Source organism: Biomphalaria glabrata, chromosome 3, assembly GCF_947242115.1.
Source record: "Biomphalaria glabrata chromosome 3, xgBioGlab47.1, whole genome shotgun sequence".
NCBI classification, from domain to species: Eukaryota; Metazoa; Mollusca; class Gastropoda; family Planorbidae; genus Biomphalaria; species Biomphalaria glabrata.
The window spans coordinates 16966713-16986326 of record NC_074713.1 but is presented as its reverse complement, the minus strand read 5'-3'; the positions used below and the strand labels follow the sequence as shown (position 1 = coordinate 16986326).

Sequence of the window (19614 nt, the reverse complement as noted above, 5' to 3'; positions counted from 1 at the left end):
TTATTGAACTTTCTACACGACTATATAATTTTTTTTTCCAAAATACGAAATCAGTGTTTCCCAAACTTTTTTTAGTAATGGAACACTTCACACATTCAGAGTATTTAGCGGGTCACTTTGCTTAGTTTTTAGTAATATTAATTCACATGGTGGTTTACTAATTAAATTATTCAAGAAATTCATGGAACACTTATTCAGATCTTGCGGAACACTAGGGTTCCGCGGAACACAGCTTGGGAAACACTGAACTAAATGAAACCTCGTGTTTTTTGTGTAGCCTACGAACTTATCTGTGTGGAAGGGAATGCAGACTACTAGAACATCTCATAGTGTCCCTCTCTGTCTTTTTACTCTAGACACACTCAAGTTAACTATCACCATCTTTTTTAAGGTTTGTATTTGCATGCATACATTAATTAGAAACAATATTTTGAAACTAAGAAAAAAAAATTAGCTTAATTGATAAATCTATTTAAGTATAAAGACAATACATACATATATAAGATAAACACTAAAGGGGGGGGGGGGGGCTACTTAGTCTACTCTCATAAGAACCCTCGTATTTTGCAGTCCAGCCTTGACAGCCAGTCAGGCAGGACCTGACAGATTGCTTGTCGCCTCAAGATATCTACGTTGCTGACCCGGAGAGATGTCTACACACACATCTACACACACACATCTACACACAAGCACACACGTGAAGGATAGGTCAACGTGTCATTTAATTACGCATGAAAAGCTCGAGATTTTAAACTAAACTTCAAAGAGAAATACATCTAGTCCAGACATATCAATGTGAGAGACTTCCAGCCTCCATAGATATGTTGAGATGTTTTCTGTTTTAATGACGTGTACCTTAATGTTCGGTGTAGCTATGTAGGCAAGTGAGACCTGGACACAGACAAAACAACAGAAAATCTGCTCAATACTTGGGAAAGGAAAATCCTTAGAAACATTTACGGAGCTAGACAAAATGAAACTGGATGGAGAACACGAACTAACCAGGAGCAGTTAGGTGAAGACCCTTCTATAGTGATGGAAATAAAAAAAAAGAACAGATAACGTTGGGCATGTAACATCGAAAGAATGTCAGAGAACAGAGGAGCACAAATAATATACCGGCAGAAACCAAAAGGCAAGCGAGTACGAAGGCTTGATGATGTAGATGGCAGATCTACAACAGCTAAGAGTTCAGGCATGGAGAAGAAAAGCGCAGGATAGATCTGAATGGAAAGATGTGTTGAAGCAGGATGTAGTGCCACTGGCATGAATGGCGGGGGGGGGGGGGGTATGACTTTTCACGAAATTGTTTATAAAACGTTTTTATTGTTATTACAGTACTTTCTGTAACAATGAAGGAAATTCTTTTTTTTTTCATAAGTTTTGGATGTTCTAGCTTGAATCTAGCACAGTTTGAACTCGGATCGTGACGACAGTCCGAAGTGTATACCACGTGATCAGGCAGTCATCCGTCTATCTGAATCTTTGGTAACAGCCTCTACTTGAATAGTCGATCCTTTCTCTGTTGGTGGAAGTGGTTATAATGCCGTTCCCTTGGATACATCAGCTACGTTGAGAGGGGGCGGGGGCTGCTGTGTGGATGACAGTTCCGACCATAGCTAAAAATGAAATGATCCATAGTCACTTCGCGATTATAGGAGGGCATAATGCTTGCTATGCTAAATTAGCATTTAGGTTTTAAAAGCCTGATTTTTTAAATGGAATTTGGATTTATTTGTTGTTGTTGTTGTTTTTTTGTTTTGTTTTTTGTTTATTTATCTGTTAAGTAGATAATGTGAAACATTCAGCTCTTCAAGGTCTTCATCATTCTTATTGTTGTCTTCTGTGTGATTACAAACGTGAAACTAAGTGCTGAAACAATAAATGATACATATGCAATAAATATGCATACATATTACATATACAAAGGCAGCTCTGGGAACCACATTTTTTAATGAGAGAAAATTGTGAAAAATATAGCAAAATAACAGACAGTCCAAATCATCCAATTCGACAACACATCACCATTCACCAAGCGACCATCTAGATGGCATAGTGCAGTGTTTCCTTAATTGTGTTCCGCGAAACGTCAGGGTTCCGCAAGGTCTGAGTAGATTTTCCAATAACTATTAGATTTATTAGCTAATGTATAGGCGTTCAGTAGTTGTGCACGTGAATTAACTGCTAAGTAAATTCGGAAAATAAAATAACAAAAAAAAACATATATAAATTGTTCTGTCGTCACAGATTAATAATATATTACTGTAGACGTTACTAATTAATAAAGATAATAACGAGACTGTCTTTATCAAGGTAGACATATATAACTAACTTTTATTTCCGTCCGATTCTTTGCTTTCGCATAAAACATAAACAACTAACAATGACGTAATATCTTCTAATATTAGCACATCCTTCCTTTTGAAGCTATTATCACATCCTTCTTTTTAAAGTTCTTAATACTTATATTTACAAGGAATTTTGACAACTCGACCACTTCTGGTAGTCTTGACCGGCACAGCAAGTTCTCTAGATGTTGGTTTATAATTGTCTGTTCCGTTTGTTCTAACAGTTTGCTGTTCATTGTCTTCGTCGGTGTCATAGTACCCAGAGATGTCTTCGTCGTAGCTCTTGTTTAAAAACCGTTGATTTCGTCTGTATGTTTTCCCATCATTTGTCTTTATGATGTAAGATCTGGGTGATGGATGTTTCTTAATGACGACTGCTTTCTGCCATGTTTGTCCTAGACGAACTCTCACCTTCTCCCCGACAGAGTAGTCTTTAGGTAACCTTGCTTTTGAATCGTATTTCACTTTGCTTTTCCTCTGTCGTTCGTTGAGTAATGTCTCTGCATTTTCAGCTACCGATGGTTTCAATAGTTTGGGATCAGTTGGAATGATGTCCCTGAGTCTTCTACTCATCAGCAGTTGTGATGGCGAATAAAGCAGTCCGCTTATCGGAGTATTTCTATACTCGAGCATAGCGAGATATGGATCTTTCCCACTTTTGTATGCTTTGTTAAATATCTGCTTTACGATACCAACATACACCTCACTTTGTCCATTTGATTGAGGGTACCTGATGTTGTTATCTTGAAACCCCATTCAGAAGCAAACTCTCTATATTGATAGCTATTGAATGACATATTGTCGCTCACTATTTCTTCTGGTATGCCATGTCTAGCAAAAATACCTTTCATTGCCCTGATAACACATTCTGCTGTTTTGTTCTCTAGTCGTTTTATTTCAGGATATTTGGAGAAATAGTCCACAACTAGCAAATAATCATTGTTTCGCCATTCAAACAAATCTGTCGCAACCTTTTTCCATGGTCTGTCTGGTACAGCATGAGGTAGCAATTTTTCCTTCACATTATTTCTTTTGAGCGTTGCACATGTTGCGCATTTCATTATTGTCGAAAAAATGTCTTTGGACAATCCTGGCCAAAACATACTCTGTTTTGCCTTGGATCTGGTTTTCTCAAGACCAAAATGACCTATGTGCAACTTGTCGAGAATTTCATTTCTCATACTTGAAGGAATTATAATTCTGTTCTAATAAAACAATATTCCATTCTCTTCATGAATACTGTCTTTAAATGACCAATACACTTTCACTGTTTCATGAACTTGAGTTTTTATCTTTGGCCAACCTTCTCTGACATAATTCATTACAAGTTTTAATTTAGCATCAGATTCAGTTTTCCTTCTAATTTCAATAATCTTCTGATCACTTCCCGGAAACTGTGCTGTTGCGCTATGAATTCTCATAACCATGTCATCATTTGAATTTGATTGTTCTTGACCATTGATGTACGCACGCGATAACGTATCAGCTATTTGCATTTTTGAACCTGGAGTGTAAGTTACTGTTAATTGATATCTCAACAGTCTTAACATCATCAACTGAAGTCTTGGTGAAATCTTATGTAAAGGCTTAGTCACAATAGTTTGCAAAGGTTTGTGATCTGATTGTCTTCTGTGTGATTACAAACGTGAAACTAAGTGCTGAAACAATAAATGATACATATGCAATAAATATGCATACATATTACATATACAAAGGCAGCTCTGGGAACCACATTTTTTAATGAGAGAAAATTGTGAAAAATATAGCAAAATAACAGACAGTCCAAATCATCCAATTCGACAACACATCACCATTCACCAAGCGACCATCTAGATGGCATAGTGCAGTGTTTCCTTAATTGTGTTCCGCGAAACGTCAGGGTTCCGCAAGGTCTGAGTAGATTTTCCAATAACTATTAGATTTATTAGCTAATGTATAGGCGTTCAGTAGTTGTGCACGTGAATTAACTGCTAAGTAAATTCGGAAAATAAAATAACAAAAAAAAAAAACATATATAAATGCTTTTAAAAAAAAGGCTTATATTAAGTGTAATTTTATCAATATCTTTGGATCAGTCATTCAATTGACTTGGACATAATAAATCTGTGCGATTAGAACTATTTTTACCAATTGTTTTTGTTTAGCTTTTAGATTGCTCTATCATCCTATCACTTGTCTGGACCAGTTGTGATAAGGGGAAGGAAGATTCTTGGTGAATGTTTACATGATCGTTTTTTTTTTAGATGCATAAAAAATCTTTACTAAGGGTTCAAGAGTTTTTAAGGGGACTTATTCAACTTATACCACCACATCTGTCAAGTAGGCCTACGATTTCTTTCCTTGTTCAAGATACCAAATAAAGTAATTAATTACCAATAAATAATTAACTAATTGGCTTTGTTTTTTTTTAAAGTAATTTTTACATTTTTCTTGTTAAAGCTGTTTTAAGGAAATCGCTCTAGACTGTTGTCTCTGTTGTCACGGGTTCGAACCCTCCCGTCTCCACCCACCCCCATGTCTTGCAGGACAATAGGGAATCATTAGGCTAGGATGTAATAGTCTTCAATTCAGAACCAACGTCCGAAACATGGCAATCCCAACAAAACGTTTTATAGTGTCCAATGTTAAAGTGCACAGAATAAAGTTGAACCGAAAATTAAACATCTGACCAAGAGATCGAACTGAACGTCTGTGATGTTGATATGTGTGTGTTCTCCATACCCAGAGACAGTGTGGCGTGTTACAGATTGATTCATCGGTCCACACATGTAATTAACGTTGAGGATATCTAGAGTCTGCTCCCTTCCCTTAACTAGCTCAGTTAATCAATTCTTACAGATAGGTCTAAAATTATTTTTCACTTGTATTTATGATCGCACTATATAGAGTTTAGGTTGTTTTTCTTAAAATATAATCGACTTTGAGGTGATTTTTTTTTGGTAATGTAATGTCCAGGTCTCCACCAAGTCACCGTTAACGATTTTCACTTTGTTTTAATACCTGATAATTTGCTAACATATAGACCAAGGTCTAACACATTTATTTCGTTGGATAATTAAAGAAGCACCTATATACTGTTATTTCATAAAATACTTTCAAATAGTTCTTTGGCTCTAGCAAAACTTAACAGGCACTTCGAAACGAAACAATAACGAGGAGTGAGGAGGCTATACAAATGACAATGTCTTCCATTCCGAGTGTAGTATTTCACATGACTACGCAAACCCAGTATATTTTCCCGCAGCTCATGTAGACAAAGCTGTTGTCGGCTGGCGGTCTATCTAAGTTTCCGTCTTCTGCGTCTGTCTTCAATAATGACTTTTCTTTGTCTCAAATGTTTGTCCTGCAGCCTTTGGGAAAGCTCTCCAACTGTCTCTTTCAGAGGCCACCTACTGCCAGCTACTTTCCTCTATGAAAGTGAGGGCGAAATGGCGCCTGAGATGATCCTTATAGCGCTTTCGGAGGGGGGGCACCTCTGTTACGCCGCCTTTCTATAAGCTCGCTAAAGACAATCGCCTTTCACATACGGTCATCTCCCATGCGAGATAAGTGTCGAACCAGCGCAATATCGCCACACCGACCTCCAGCAGAACATAGTTATTTGTAATATAGTCTTGCCAACGTATGCCCCTCATGAATCGAAGGCACCTTTGATGAAAATGTTCGAAGAGCCTTAAATGCCTTCGATTGAGCACCCAGATCTCAGATCCATACAGTGGTGAGAACCACCGCTTTATAAACTTTGTTTGTTGTTGCTAGGTGAAGAGACCTATTCCGCCATATTCTCAGTCTGAGGCCACCAAAAGCGACATTGGCCTTTGCGAGACGGTTGTCTATTTCTCTGTACAGTGACGCATCATTGGCTACTGTGCTAGTAAACAAATAAATGCACTACTACTATCAAATAATACTGTTTGTCGACACATTAAAGATCTTTCTACTAGCACCTTAACTGAATGAATAAATTCCTCGTCTTGAACGTTGCAGTAAATATTCATTGAAAAGTGGATGAATCTACAGATGTCGCAGGAGTAGCTGTATGCTTACGAATAGCATTTGCTCATTTTCGTTACACATATACTAAAAGTACTGAAGAAGATCGTGTGTGAATACTTCAATGGACATACTATTGGAGAAGAAATGTTCTAATGTATCAATGGTTACAAACTACTGGAGAAGATGTATTCAATTGTATCAATGGTTACAAACTACTGGAGAAGATGTGTTCAATTGTATCAATGGTTACATACTACTGGTGAAGATGTGTTCAATTGTATCAATGGTTACATACTACTGGTGAAGAACCTCCTTTAACAACCTATTTGTGAGAACAGGGAATTTCGTGTGTTGCAACAAAGTTAAGGAATAGAAACAGGCTTCACACCAAACTTCAAATTCAGCTTTCTGGTGTCACTCTTGATATCAAGATGCTATGCTCTTCAAGGACACGGTACCTTCGGAGTCATTATACCTTTTTTTTTCCCAAAATGTTTCTATTTTTTAAACTATAGTTTTATAGATCTACTTAGCCTACAAATAAAAAATAAAATAATAAAATAATGCTAAAATTAGAAGATTGTTTAATTATTGTTTTTGTTATTTAGAAAAATAGGATAGGAAATAATCCAAACTTAAAAAAAAAAATTAGGCAGTGTCCTAATAAATGATCCAAATGTATGAAGGGTTCCAATGAACAAAAGAGTTTGGGAATCACTGGCTTAGTAACATGACTTGTTCGATTTTGAATGTTTCTCTAAAAAACGATTACATGGATGTTTTGTATCGTAGCCAGTGCGTTAATTAAGAACTCGTGACAGCACATCTTATAGGCACGTCTTGGCAAGGTCTCTTCTTGAAATCATTTGAAGTTTGGACTTTTCTAGTAAGTTACATTGTCTCTCACACAATAAATTGTTTTTGTAGGACTATGTTTATTTCTGGCTAATCTCTTAGTCATGACTTGTGAAAGAAGTGTCTAAAGGTTTTTTTATTTATTTATTTATTTTTTTTTATTGCTTCTGTATATTTAATAGGCTTACATAGTACGCAACTGACCTAAATATATAGGCCTACACTTCAACACTGAGTATTAAAGTTTGTTTTAAAAAGTGTGACTAATATTTACATGGGGCCTACAAATGCAATTTTATAACAAAAATAGATGTAAGTTATTAGTATCTCACTAAAAATAATTAATTCTTTCTCTCCGTTATTATTTTTCCACGTTTCGAAAGAGCTTTTCATTTTGCTTATTACTATTTCACTCCCATGTTATGATTAAGCTTCAATAGCTTTGTTGTTTGTTATCGGAAAATGTTGTATTTGGTATAGAATTCAAGGGAAATGCATGCTCTTTTTATACAACTCAAAGTCAAGTTTATAAAAGTAAACATTAATTTAATCTAATGAGGTCAAATCAACGATGGTATCGTCGATTAGAAGAGATAAGATAAGAAGTTAAGAAAGAGTTAATGCTTATAGGGCCTACGTATTTTTTATAACTTAATTTTGAGAAATATTAAAACTGTATTTAAGAATGTTATAAAATATACAAAATAATCACCTAGGCTCCCTTTCTGCAAAATTTTATGAAAAAACAACAACAACAACAACGATTTATCTACATATTTAAATGTAAAAATAAAACTGCTCCGCTTTCACACGGCCAAACCTCACAAAATTAATAGATCTAGCAGCCTTTCCCTTTTAGGAGCAGCTAAAAATATGGAGTTTAAAAGCGAAATCATTATATATTCATTTTTAAGAATGGTACAGACCTATATACATCTACATCTGAGATCCGTAGGTTGACCATGGGTTGACTAGAGTTTATTTACTTCCGGCGTAAACAAATAATGATTCTTTGAGCTTTAGGCACGAACCGTTCTGTGCGACCTACCGGCCAAGTTGATTCAACTGGAAAGGACTAGATTAAATGTCTAGACCTCTAACATATAAAGCCCTGGTGTTTTTACTTGTAAGTGCTAGATCTAGAATGGAACCGTTCATTACACAACGAACATTTAAATAACGTTTGCAGTGGTCTGAGTGGAACGTGCTATTTTTAATTTTAAAATTCATTTTAAAGAATAAAGTTTATAAAAATTATGAATATTATATTATATATTTTAAAAATAAATCAAATTTACAGATCAAGATTCTATTTCTAGATCTCATCTATTGATCTAGATCTATAATAATTAAATAATTTACTGGAGTCACTGGACTCAACAAAGTACTTATTAAATGTAGTCAACTCTTGACTTAATCAAGTTAATGTCAAAGTACATATTTTTTTTAATATCTATTATAATCTATATATAATATATAGAGTATTTAAACGTTTGGAAACGCGCACAGTTTGGAAACACCCATCGTATTTTTTTTAATCACATCGCTTTTATTGTAAAAGGAAATGGAAAACTACTACATTGGTAATGCGCATGCGTCATTTCTGTTTACTTTCTGCATGTCTGCTATTCGTTGCTATCCAGACAATCGAGTTTACATGAGGTCAAAGACCACAGGTATGTGAACTTTTTAAAATTTTCTCCTACGTAGGGAGAATGAAACCAGGTCAGGGGTGATTGCTATTTTTAAGCATCCTGACGTATTAGATTTAGCAGACTTGTGTTTTAGGGTTTAAAAATGGTTGAAAAACACGCACTAAACAGCCCAGATTATTCACTGAACAGAATTAGAAATAAAAGGGGGGTGATTACAATTATTTACAAATGTCATAGAGAAGCAAATGGAAACAGTAGTAAAATATAAGAGTAGAGCTAACTATGACTAAGTTAGATCTAATGGCTTTATTAATTTGATTTGTTTATAATAATTTTTTTTTGCTCTGTGACAGTCTAAACACCCGTATCCAATACTTGATCATCTATTAGTGTCTAAATGGCTTCAGAGAAGAAAAGAAAATATATTCATCACAAGCCTGAAATTGTTAAATCTGCCATAGAGGCAATTGATAAAAATGAAATGTCTATAAGAAAAGCAGCCAAGACTTTAATTTACCACTTAGTACACTGTACAATAAAAGGATTGGAAAGCGGCTATTAGTTGTAACTAACAGACTTCTGACTGATGAAGAAGAAGATAGGTTGACAGAATATCTCATCAACATGGGCAAGTGTGGATTTGGGAGATCAAATAAAGAGATTTTAAAGACAGTCACTGCTATGATAAAGCCAGGGATGGAGATCAAAGTAGTAAAGAATCCAGTGCAGAGACTCAACAACCAACTAGGCAGTGGTTAAGTGGATTTTTTAAAAGGCATCCCCAACTTGCTTTATGAACACCAATGTCCATTGGCACGGAAAGAGCTGCTATTTCCCCACTGAAGGTGGAAAATTGGTTTAAAAAATACATTGAATAACAGCATAGATTCTTCCCTGTTCAGTAGCCCAAGTAGAATATTTAATGCTGATGAGTCTGGCTTCTCGTTTGACCCACACAGCAGAAAAGTGGTGGCAGGCAAGGGGTCCAAGTTTGTCTATAAGGTTACTTCAAACACGAAAAAGCAAGTGACAGTCTTGGCGTGCATAAGTGCAGCTGGGCAGTACACTCCCCCCCCCCCTCCTTATCTACCCATACAAGAAGATCCCTAGGAAAAATCTATTAGCAGAATTTCTCGAAGCCCTGCTGCAAGTGTCCAACACTGGTTGGATGACAGCTGCTATATTTTACACCTGGATTAAAGAGGTATTTATTCCATCCACTAATCATCTCCCCAAACCCATCCTTCTCTTAGTTGATGGTCACTCCAGCCATACATCACTTTTAGAGACATCCCTAATTTGCTCCGAGAATAAAATCATATTGTACTGTCTGTTACCACATTCCAGTCACCTCATGCAGCCACTGGATCAAGCCTTCTTTGGATCCTTAAAGCCTGCCTGGTCTGATGCCATTAAACAATATGTTGCTACTTATGGTGATGGTGTGAACTTGGAATCATTTGCAGGATTACTCAAGCCTGTTTGGGAAAGATTAGCCACTCCAGAGCTAGCTATTAGTAGTTTCAATGCTGCAGGTCTGTACCCACTTAATCCTGAAAAAATCATTAAGTCAGAAAAACTATATCCATGCAGCACTTTTATCCAATCATATGAAGTAAATGCCTTACAATCAAGAACTGATGCCCATCCTGAGAATTTAAATAATCAAGATCATCATGAGGAGTCAGCTTTTCTTTCAATATCCACATCACCATACAGATTATCTCCTCAGCCATCTTCATCCCCTTCCCCACATGATTATTTGATGTCCCCCCAATCACCTGAGACATCCGCATCTGCAGTCTTTTCCAGGGGGGTACTGATGCAACATCTCTGATCCCACCTGCCCCCACATCATTACAAATTCAACCACAAGCCTCCACATCAAACCATGTAGTCATGTCAACAATCCTTACTGAACCCCCTACATTTCAAGTCATTTGTGAAACCCCTGCTTCAGCATCACCTCAAGCTTCACCTGAGACTCAAAGAACCACCTCTATGAATATAAATAGCAATCAATTTAAAAATTTGAAAGAACATACTCTGTTTATACTTGACCAAGTTTCCAGAAATGAAGTCGTTATGTTTTACTCAAGACTAGCCACACTCGAAGACCAGACATTTCCAGATCAACATCTTGAAAACAAGTTTCGACAATTTAAAAACACAATACAATCACTTATAGATGTGTTCCAAATTAATGAAGAGCCAACACCTCAAGCTACACTAACACAGGCTGATATATTAAAAATACCTGTTTTCAAAGGAAAAGGAAAGAAAACAAACAACACCAACTTTACCTAGTCTTCTTAGCGGTAAAGAATTTCAACAGGCATTGAAAAAGAAAATAGAATAGAAGAAACTGATAGGAAGAAGATTGTCACTAAACTACAAAAGGATGAGTTAAAAAGAAAAAAAGAAGAGGAAAAGGCAACTAACAAAGTTATGAAGGACAAGGAAAAAGTAGAAAAACAAATGCACAAGCAAGTCATAGAAAGGAAGAAACTAGAAGCTAAAAAAATGAACAGAGTACTTCAAAAGACATAGATGAAGACAGTGATGACCATACATTATTAAGAAGGGAGATGGACAAAGAGTTGGCTGCTGGTGTTGATGGTGCTGACCATTAAGAAATCAAACCATTAAAGATACTTGCTCAGGTTGTGACAAAAAAGTTGGAAATATTTAGATCCTGTGTGAAATATGTGATCGGTGGCTTCATGTGGAATGCACTCACATGCCAAAAAATTTGACAAGTGAAGAGCTTGAAGATCTTTCTTTTGTGTGTCAATCATGTTGCCCAGATCAATAATCTTGATATTGGGCTTAAGGTTTCCATGCCTTTATGTAAATATGCAAAATTTAATTGTATAAAATGATTTAACATCTGCTGTATGTCTGTATTAGTGTATGTAGTATATGTATAAAAATTTATATATGTAAATATCTGAATGTAAAAATGTTTAAAACAAACATTTCCTTTGCAGCTAAATAAATACTTACAGGCTAAATGTGTATATAAATATGTAGGCGTTTTTTGTAAAATTGTAAAGATCAATTGTAAATATTGGCTGTATATTTGTATATATATATATAAATGTAAATATGTTTTTAAAAAAACATTGCATTGTTATTGTTTTTTTTGTAAAATTGTAAAGATCAATTGTAAATATTGGCTGTATATTTGTATATATAAATGTAAATATATGTTTTAAAAAACATTGTGTTGTTATTGTTTTATTTCTTTGAAATCAAATTAATAAAAATAACAAAATATTTAAAACTCCTGCATCGAACAAACAAAAATAAATAAATAACATGTATTTTATAAAGGGGGGGGGGGTGGACATTGATATCACCAAAAATACTACAAGTCTATGCAACCATACTTATACTCCAGTTAATTTTAAAAACATTTTAATTAACGTGTTTACAAATTCTTCTCAGTGTATTCATTTGTTGCACCTCGGGAAAAAGGGTTTTCAAATGTTGACGACCCTACAGTAAGTTTACATGAATTTCAATAAGAAAAATGCAATGCAGAGACATGCAACAGACTTATTATTATAGATTAAAAGTTGAAGATTTTCTGGGTACTTTCTTTTTTTTTTCTAGGTATTGCCATTACTGAACTATAAATAAAAAACAAAAGATCGTGCCAAAGTGTTTCCAAACGTTTAAATACTCTCTCTCTATATATATATATATTATAATTTTATATATAATAATAATATCATTTATAGATCTCTGTAAACTATAATAATATGATACTCTATATACTAATATAGTCAATTGATTAAATATAATATACTATCATATACAGGGTGCGTCAAAAAAATGTATACACAATTTGAACTGTCATAGACAATTTATTTCCCGTTCTACAATGCTAAATTTCTGGACATGGTAAGCTTAATGTCCAATTAGAAAAATAAATGTGATTGATTTGAGAAATGTCCAAAGCAGTGGCCTTCAGCATCAATACGTTGCTGAGTACGAGTCAACACTGATTCCGTACATCGTACCAAAGTGTCCACTGAGATTTCTGCGCACACCGTCTGAATCTCATTCCTCAGAATGTGTAGCACACTACTTGCACTTACATCACTTTCACGTGCCACTTACCTTGACGATTTTTTAGGTGAACGCTGAAACAGTTCCAAGACCGCAGTTGTGGACTCATCACTTGTAGCTGTACGAGGTCGCCCTGATCGACCTTTATGCACATCACACAATGTTACATAAATTTCGAATTTGTCTCGTAGACATGTAATTATTAACCTTGAAGGTGATTCTGTACCATACTCAGATCTCCACTGTCTTCGTACCGCAGCAACATTCTCAAACTTCCAGTACCACTTAATTATCTGCTTCCTCTCTTCAAAACTCAAACGCAGGTCCGCCATGTTGCAATTACTGATGCTGAAGGCCACTAGTTTGAACACTACTGACATTAATCACATTTATTTTTCTTTCTAATTGGACATTAAGCTTTCCATGTCAAAAAATTTAGCATTGTAAAACAGGAAATAAATTGTCTATGACAGTTCAAAGTGTGTAAACATTTTTTTGACGCACCCTGTAGTAGAATGAAGAATCTAGATTCTATATCATACTAGATGATAAACATAATGATAATATCTAAGATTATGTAGAGCCTAGACACTAGACTAAATCTCAATATAGATCATCTAATTATAGACTACTCTCTAGTCAGTTTGTGAGTATAAAAAAATAGACAGCATAGGTTTAGTATAGATTTAAACTCTAAGTCTAGACCCAGAATCAATTTCTAGATAGATTCTGATAGATCACCTTGATCTAGTCAATTCTAGTCTAGGTCTGCCTGGAGCCATATTATACTGCCCTTCACACAGTATTATCTGGCCATTTAGCCCCTCTAAACGTCTTCCATGGAACATTAATAATTTTACACTTGACTAATAACTGTAACCCGAAGGCCATCATACTTGAAAAACAGCCAAGTGATTTCATTAAAATATTTTTCTTACAATTTACAAATTCATTTTCAATGATATCCTCTTTCCATAAAATAACATTCTTCATCATTAAATAACTATTTTTTGTTTGTTTGTTTTCTTTCTCACTCTTGAATGTAATTGTTGTATTCATAACTCTCTATTCTGTATGATTGGTATTTTGATCCTGGTTTATCTCTTTTATGAAAGAAAAGGAGGCTCTGAGTAAACATAAAAATTTGTATTTTTTTTTTAACATTTATCCATTTTCTAGAAGCTATATCTTGACATTAAATCTATGAAACAGGCTCCCACTTTTGAATGTGCATCACACCTTTTTTTTTACAAAGCTAATATCAACTCTCTCCATCTGTCTGTCTGGTACAAATGTTGTACACATTATTTCTCCACTTCCCATTCTAGGATCAAGTTGAAACTTGCACAATTATTCATTGTTCCTAACAAAGTATGAATAAAAAAAATTAACCAATTAATTATTAATTAGGGATCTTTTTTTTGTGTGTTTTTTAGTGGCCCCCGAAAGGGGAAAAGACGCTATTAGTTTTGTGCGAAATGTCTGTCCGTCCGTCCCGTTTAGATCTCGTAAACTAGAAAAGATATTGAAAATCCGACATCACAACATTTTAGACCATTCAAAGTTCTGATGCAACGGCTACTTTTTTTTTTCTGAAAGCGAAAAATCTAATTTTTAAAATCAGTTATACAAGCAGTTTTTTAAAGAGAAAAAGATAATTAGTATGCATTATAAGTTAGACCTAAATTAACACGAATAGTAATCTTGTAAACATCATTTTCGTGACCTTTTTTTTAATTGCGAAAATGTTGTTGTTTTTTTTTTTGTTTTTTTGAGCATTCAATAAGCGATTGAACCTTTTCAAAACAATTATATCAATTATTAGACTTCAGTTAGGCCAGGAGAGGCGTGGTAGCTGAGCGGTAAAGCGCTTGGCTTCCGAACCGGGGGCCTGGGTTCGAATCCTGGTGAAGACTGGGATTTTCAACTTTGGAATCCTTAGGCGCCTCTGAGTCCACCCAGCTCCAATGGGTACCTGATATTAGTTGGGGAAAAGTAAAGGCAGTTGGTCATTGTGCTGGCTACATGACACCCTCATTAACCGTAGGCCACAAAAACAGATGAACTTTACATCATCTGCCCTATAGACCACAAGGTCTGAAATTAAATTTAGAATAGATCTAGATCAACAACAATATATCTGTGCAATTAATGATATTTTTACCAATAGTTCTTGTTTAGTGCTATTTCATGCTTTTAGCTTTGTTAATACGCTATGATCCTATCACTTATCTGAACCAGTTGGGAAAATGTGTGTGTGTATGGGAAAGAATATCTGTGTGGATTTTACCATGATTGTTTGTTAAAAGCATTTACAAAAGGGAAAAAAAAGAGAAAAGGGGAAGGACCTGAATCCCAACTCACGCTTTCTCTGACTGACTACTTGCTACTGAGGTAATTATGACTAGAGAAAACTGTATAGTTATGTATTGTTTGTTTCAATTTAGAGCAGCGACCTATAAAGGCAAATAATTAAGCTTATACCACCACTTCGAGGTGCAGTGGCTGAGTGAGAAAGCGCTTGGCTTCCGAACCGGGGTTCAAATCCTGGTGAAGACTGGGATTTCTAATTTCGGGATCTTCGGGCGCCTCTGAGTCTACCCAGCTTTAATGGGTACCTGACATTAGTTGGAGAAAAGTTGGTCTTTATGCTTGTTGTAACTTTTCTTATAAAGGTTCCTTGATGGTCAAAATTTACTATAGAATTACTAGCTGAAACAAGTCTTACTTCCTCTATTTCAGTTCTCCCTCGACAGATGTATTAGTTCACCATGCGCCTTCACTTTCGACGAATATTTTACATGATCTGCCTTGTTTTAGCATGTATATGCATCACAAGCACCATCTATATAACTCTGTTCAGCAAGAAATCCCGCAGGTTCAGGGTTGTGCCAGAGTACATGAGAGAAGTAAATCATGCTAAAAAGTCCTTGGTCATAGCTAACCAAGAACCACTCTATTGGGATTTGACATCAGAGACAAACAAATTAGTAGAGAAGCTGAAGGCAATAAATTTGACTAATGATAAAGAATATAAGATGGATTTTGGTCCTGATGATCTCACTCAAGCCTTTCAAAAAAATTACAATTTAAATATCTTCAAGAGTGATAAAATACCTTTAAATCGTGATGTTCCTGATTCAAGGCCTAGAGGGTAAGTCTTAGATGTTTTGCTTTTATCCAATGCATGCTATAAGCTGTTTGCCAAATGAAACTCAATAAGAATAGTAGATGCAGACATTATTTTTATTTCTTTTCACATTGCCAACTCATTGAAGGGAAAAACTACATAAAAGTCTAGTTCACTTACATACATAATGCCCATATGAATATACCAACATATAATTAATTGAATCATTTTTTTTTTTAATATTTGATATTATCAAGTTGTTTTTTTTTCATTGTCCTTAAATTCTCAAGTTGTGCTTCACTGGTCTATCCTGATGATCTGCCAACTACAAGTGTAGTCATTCCTTTTCACAATGAGTGGCCATCTGTTATTATAAGGACAGTCTACAGCCTCATCAATAGAACGCCAGAGAAATTGTTGAAACAAATTATACTTGTAGATGATGCTAGTGATGTTGGTGAGAAATATTTTTGTGTGTGCATGTATATTTTCTATTATTTCTTAGGGAAAGTTCTCAGAGCATACATAATTTGGTGAAAAGTTTACTTAAGTAATGATGATTCAGACAAAATGTGTTTAGCTATAAGTCTACATGTGTAAATAGATTGTGTTAAGACAAAGCATAAACAATTTATTTAGGGAGATTAAAAAGAAGTTCAAATTGATAAACATGTTGTATTTTGGAATTTTATTATTCCACTAAAATCGTAGAAAATGAAAATAGAAACAAACATGAAAGCTGTCATCTAATACAGTAAATGTTTTGGATAAGCAGTTGTAAGATTTTTGTTACTGTCAAACAGCCACTAAGTGTTATCTTTATGATTCTTCTGCAGTGACAAAGTACAGCTGTTCTGTTTGCTTAAGATAAGAGAGGGAAATTTATCTCATTTTTTTTTTACAGTATCATATTACATATTGGTGTTAAGATTTTTTTTTTATCAGCATGAGCAAAGTCATCATAGCATTAAATAATGATGACTTTGATCAAATACAAAACAAGCAAGCAAAACAAAAAAAGTACTAAATAATATAATAAAATTAAAAATATCTAAAGCTAATAAAGCAATCAGGGTATGAGGAGTCCATTATATAATATTGTATCTCAGAATGTTCAAATAGTATTGAATGTTTCAAAGTTGGCTAGTCATATAGTGTGTGTTTCAGAATGCTCACGTAATAGTTTCAATCCCACTCTTTGTCTTTCCTTGCCATCCAGCAGAATGTAATAGAATAAGAAAAATAGTGTTCAAGAAAAGAATAACAATCACTTTTATCTCTTTTCAGTTGAACAGAATTGATAAAATGCTTATTCTAGAGTCTCATTTGAAATTTGAATACAATTTAAGTTGATAAGTGTTTTTCAAATACTAAACTTACAATTTGGTTTTAAGTGTAATTTAAAATTATGTTCATACATATACAACTCATATCCTTATATTACCCCCACCCCTTTTTTTTTTTCTTCGGTACATACAGAGATTTTAAGAACACATCTGAAAAATTACTTTGAGGAGAATTTCCCAAAAAATCTTGTCCTGCTTATACGCCTGGACACCAGACAAGGGCTAATACGTGCACGCCTGGAAGGCCTGAAGTATGTCACATCTCAGGTGGTATCCTTTTTTGACAGTCACATGGAAGTCAATTATGATTGGTGAGTTTTTCCTGAGGCTTTTATTTTAGTTTTGCAACACCTGCACTAGTACAGACTTTTGATAATGTGACAGTTGCGGGACTGCTGGGGTGTTAGATTATAGAAATGTTTGGATTAACTATATGTGGGAATCTCATTATTTTATTTTATTTTTGCATTTAGTTATTTCAGTAATAATGCTGGATAGAAACACATTCTAATGAAACTACATTCTGAACTCCAACATAGATGAGGTTGCATGTCAATGTGTTATGCACCAGCATGCCCACTGACTCCTACATCAGCCTGTTTTTTTTTTCTGTGTGTGTTCCGATAGCCTTTGATCAACCAAGATTGTTTAATTTTGGAGTTGTCTCTCCTAGATGAATTACTATCCCTAGTTAACAAGCTTCATCTACCCAGGTTTAGAGTTCAAGCGCTCTATGATCGCATTTTGCAGTCATTTTCCTGAACCTTTTGGATGTTTTGAGTGAATATCCTAACAACTGGAATACTCCACCTCATCCTCCATGACTGTAAACCAGTTGGTCCACTCCTGTTTATTTGATATTGACAGCTAAACCTTAGTTTTTTCCCTATTCGCCACCTTAGTAGAAGATGGTAGCTGACCCAAGAAGAAAAACTATACAGAGAACTGCCTGATCTGGAAACCACTGCATGGTTCATCTCAGATATAGGACTATTGATATGAACCCTCCAACATGAAAAATGAGAACAATTAAGAAGAGGAAAAAACTACATTTTCATTTTTTTTTTTAAATCACTTTTCTTATGAAATAAAGATATAGCATTTGATATTTTTGAGGTGTTTATATTTGAGAGTTATTATAATATAAAAAGATAAGCACACATAATCAGACTACAGTGATAAAGATTTATAAAATTAGGTTGTGTTTTTTATGTTTCCATTTTTTTTACAATTGATTTTTTTTTGTGTACACAGTTGAGCAATCAACTATAAAAAACTTTCAACTGAATATTTACAGCTGAGGCTGTACCACATTTTTGTTTGAAAAGTGAAAATTTGAACTGTAAACCAACTACCAGATATTTTATTACATTTTAACATTCAAATCTCAGCCTTGTTTATCACCTACTTTAAAAAAAAAATTATTCTGATTTTATCAACAGGTTACAACCACTTTTATATGAAATAGTTAAAAACAAGCAGACAATAGCTATGGGCCAGTTGGACTATGTTCATCGCGAGACATTAGATTACAATTTTTATCCTGGTTACAGAACACGCTATGGTTTCCGCTGGGACATGCAGTTCTTTGAAACCTATTTTCGACCTGATCAGTTGAAAGGAAAAAAAGACTCTGATCCTATGCCGTAAGTTATTTAAATTTGAATGACCAGTTAAATGTACTCGATTTAAAGAAAGATCAAACAAATTATACAAAGAATAAAATATCATTCAAAAAATTTGAAGAAAAGGTCCTCATTCAAAATCTAAATTGCGTCTTTGGACCACAGTCTATATAAATAAATTCAAACTTTGAATGTAGGATAATAAATATTAGCTTCTTATATATCAAACAGGATGAAAACTGACATTAATGGTTTAAAATTTCAGGTGAAAATTAATTCAAAAGTGGTATCTTCTGTAGTCAATGTAATGTAATTTTAAAAAATTTAAATTACCACCAATATAATTTTGGGAAAACAATTATGTTATTGAAATAACAATTCTTGATCATTTTTTTTTTTTGTCATGAAATTTCCACAGAGGTGTGTTGATGGTAGGGCCAGGTTTTACTGTGGATGTCGACTATTTCAAAAGTATTGGAGAGTATGATGGAGATATGATGATATGGGGAGGAGAGAATATCGAGTTGGCTTGGAGAGTATGTCAACTGTTTTAAATTTCCTTTGCCCTAAACTATAAGTTAT

At 34.5% G+C, this 19614-nt stretch overlaps 2 protein-coding genes across 3 annotated transcripts in view; one reads left to right on the top strand and one right to left on the bottom strand.

The window, feature by feature from the left end:
- The window catches only part of LOC129925152 (multiple coagulation factor deficiency protein 2 homolog), a 17291-nt gene extending 9255 nt beyond the window's left edge, over positions 1-8036 (bottom strand). Inside the window, exon 1 of the mRNA XM_056023740.1 lies at positions 7912-8036. The gene's annotated coding sequence lies outside the window, so the exon portion shown is untranslated. The remainder of the gene's footprint in view (positions 1-7911) is intronic.
- Positions 7153-19614, top strand: part of LOC106056947 (inactive polypeptide N-acetylgalactosaminyltransferase-like protein 5) — a 24798-nt gene continuing 12336 nt past the window's right edge. Inside the window, exons 1-6 of one of the 2 annotated variants that reach the window (XM_056023733.1) lie at positions 7153-7230; positions 15674-16085; positions 16352-16518; positions 17541-17718; positions 18850-19053; positions 19451-19568. In XM_056023733.1, the coding sequence (XP_055879708.1) occupies positions 15703-16085; positions 16352-16518; positions 17541-17718; positions 18850-19053; positions 19451-19568 (1050 nt within the window). In that variant the 5' untranslated portion in view covers positions 7153-7230; positions 15674-15702. Of the gene's footprint in view, positions 7231-8167; positions 8326-15673; positions 16086-16351; positions 16519-17540; positions 17719-18849; positions 19054-19450; positions 19569-19614 lie in introns of those variants that run through there. The other variant, XM_056023732.1, reaches the window with a different exon arrangement.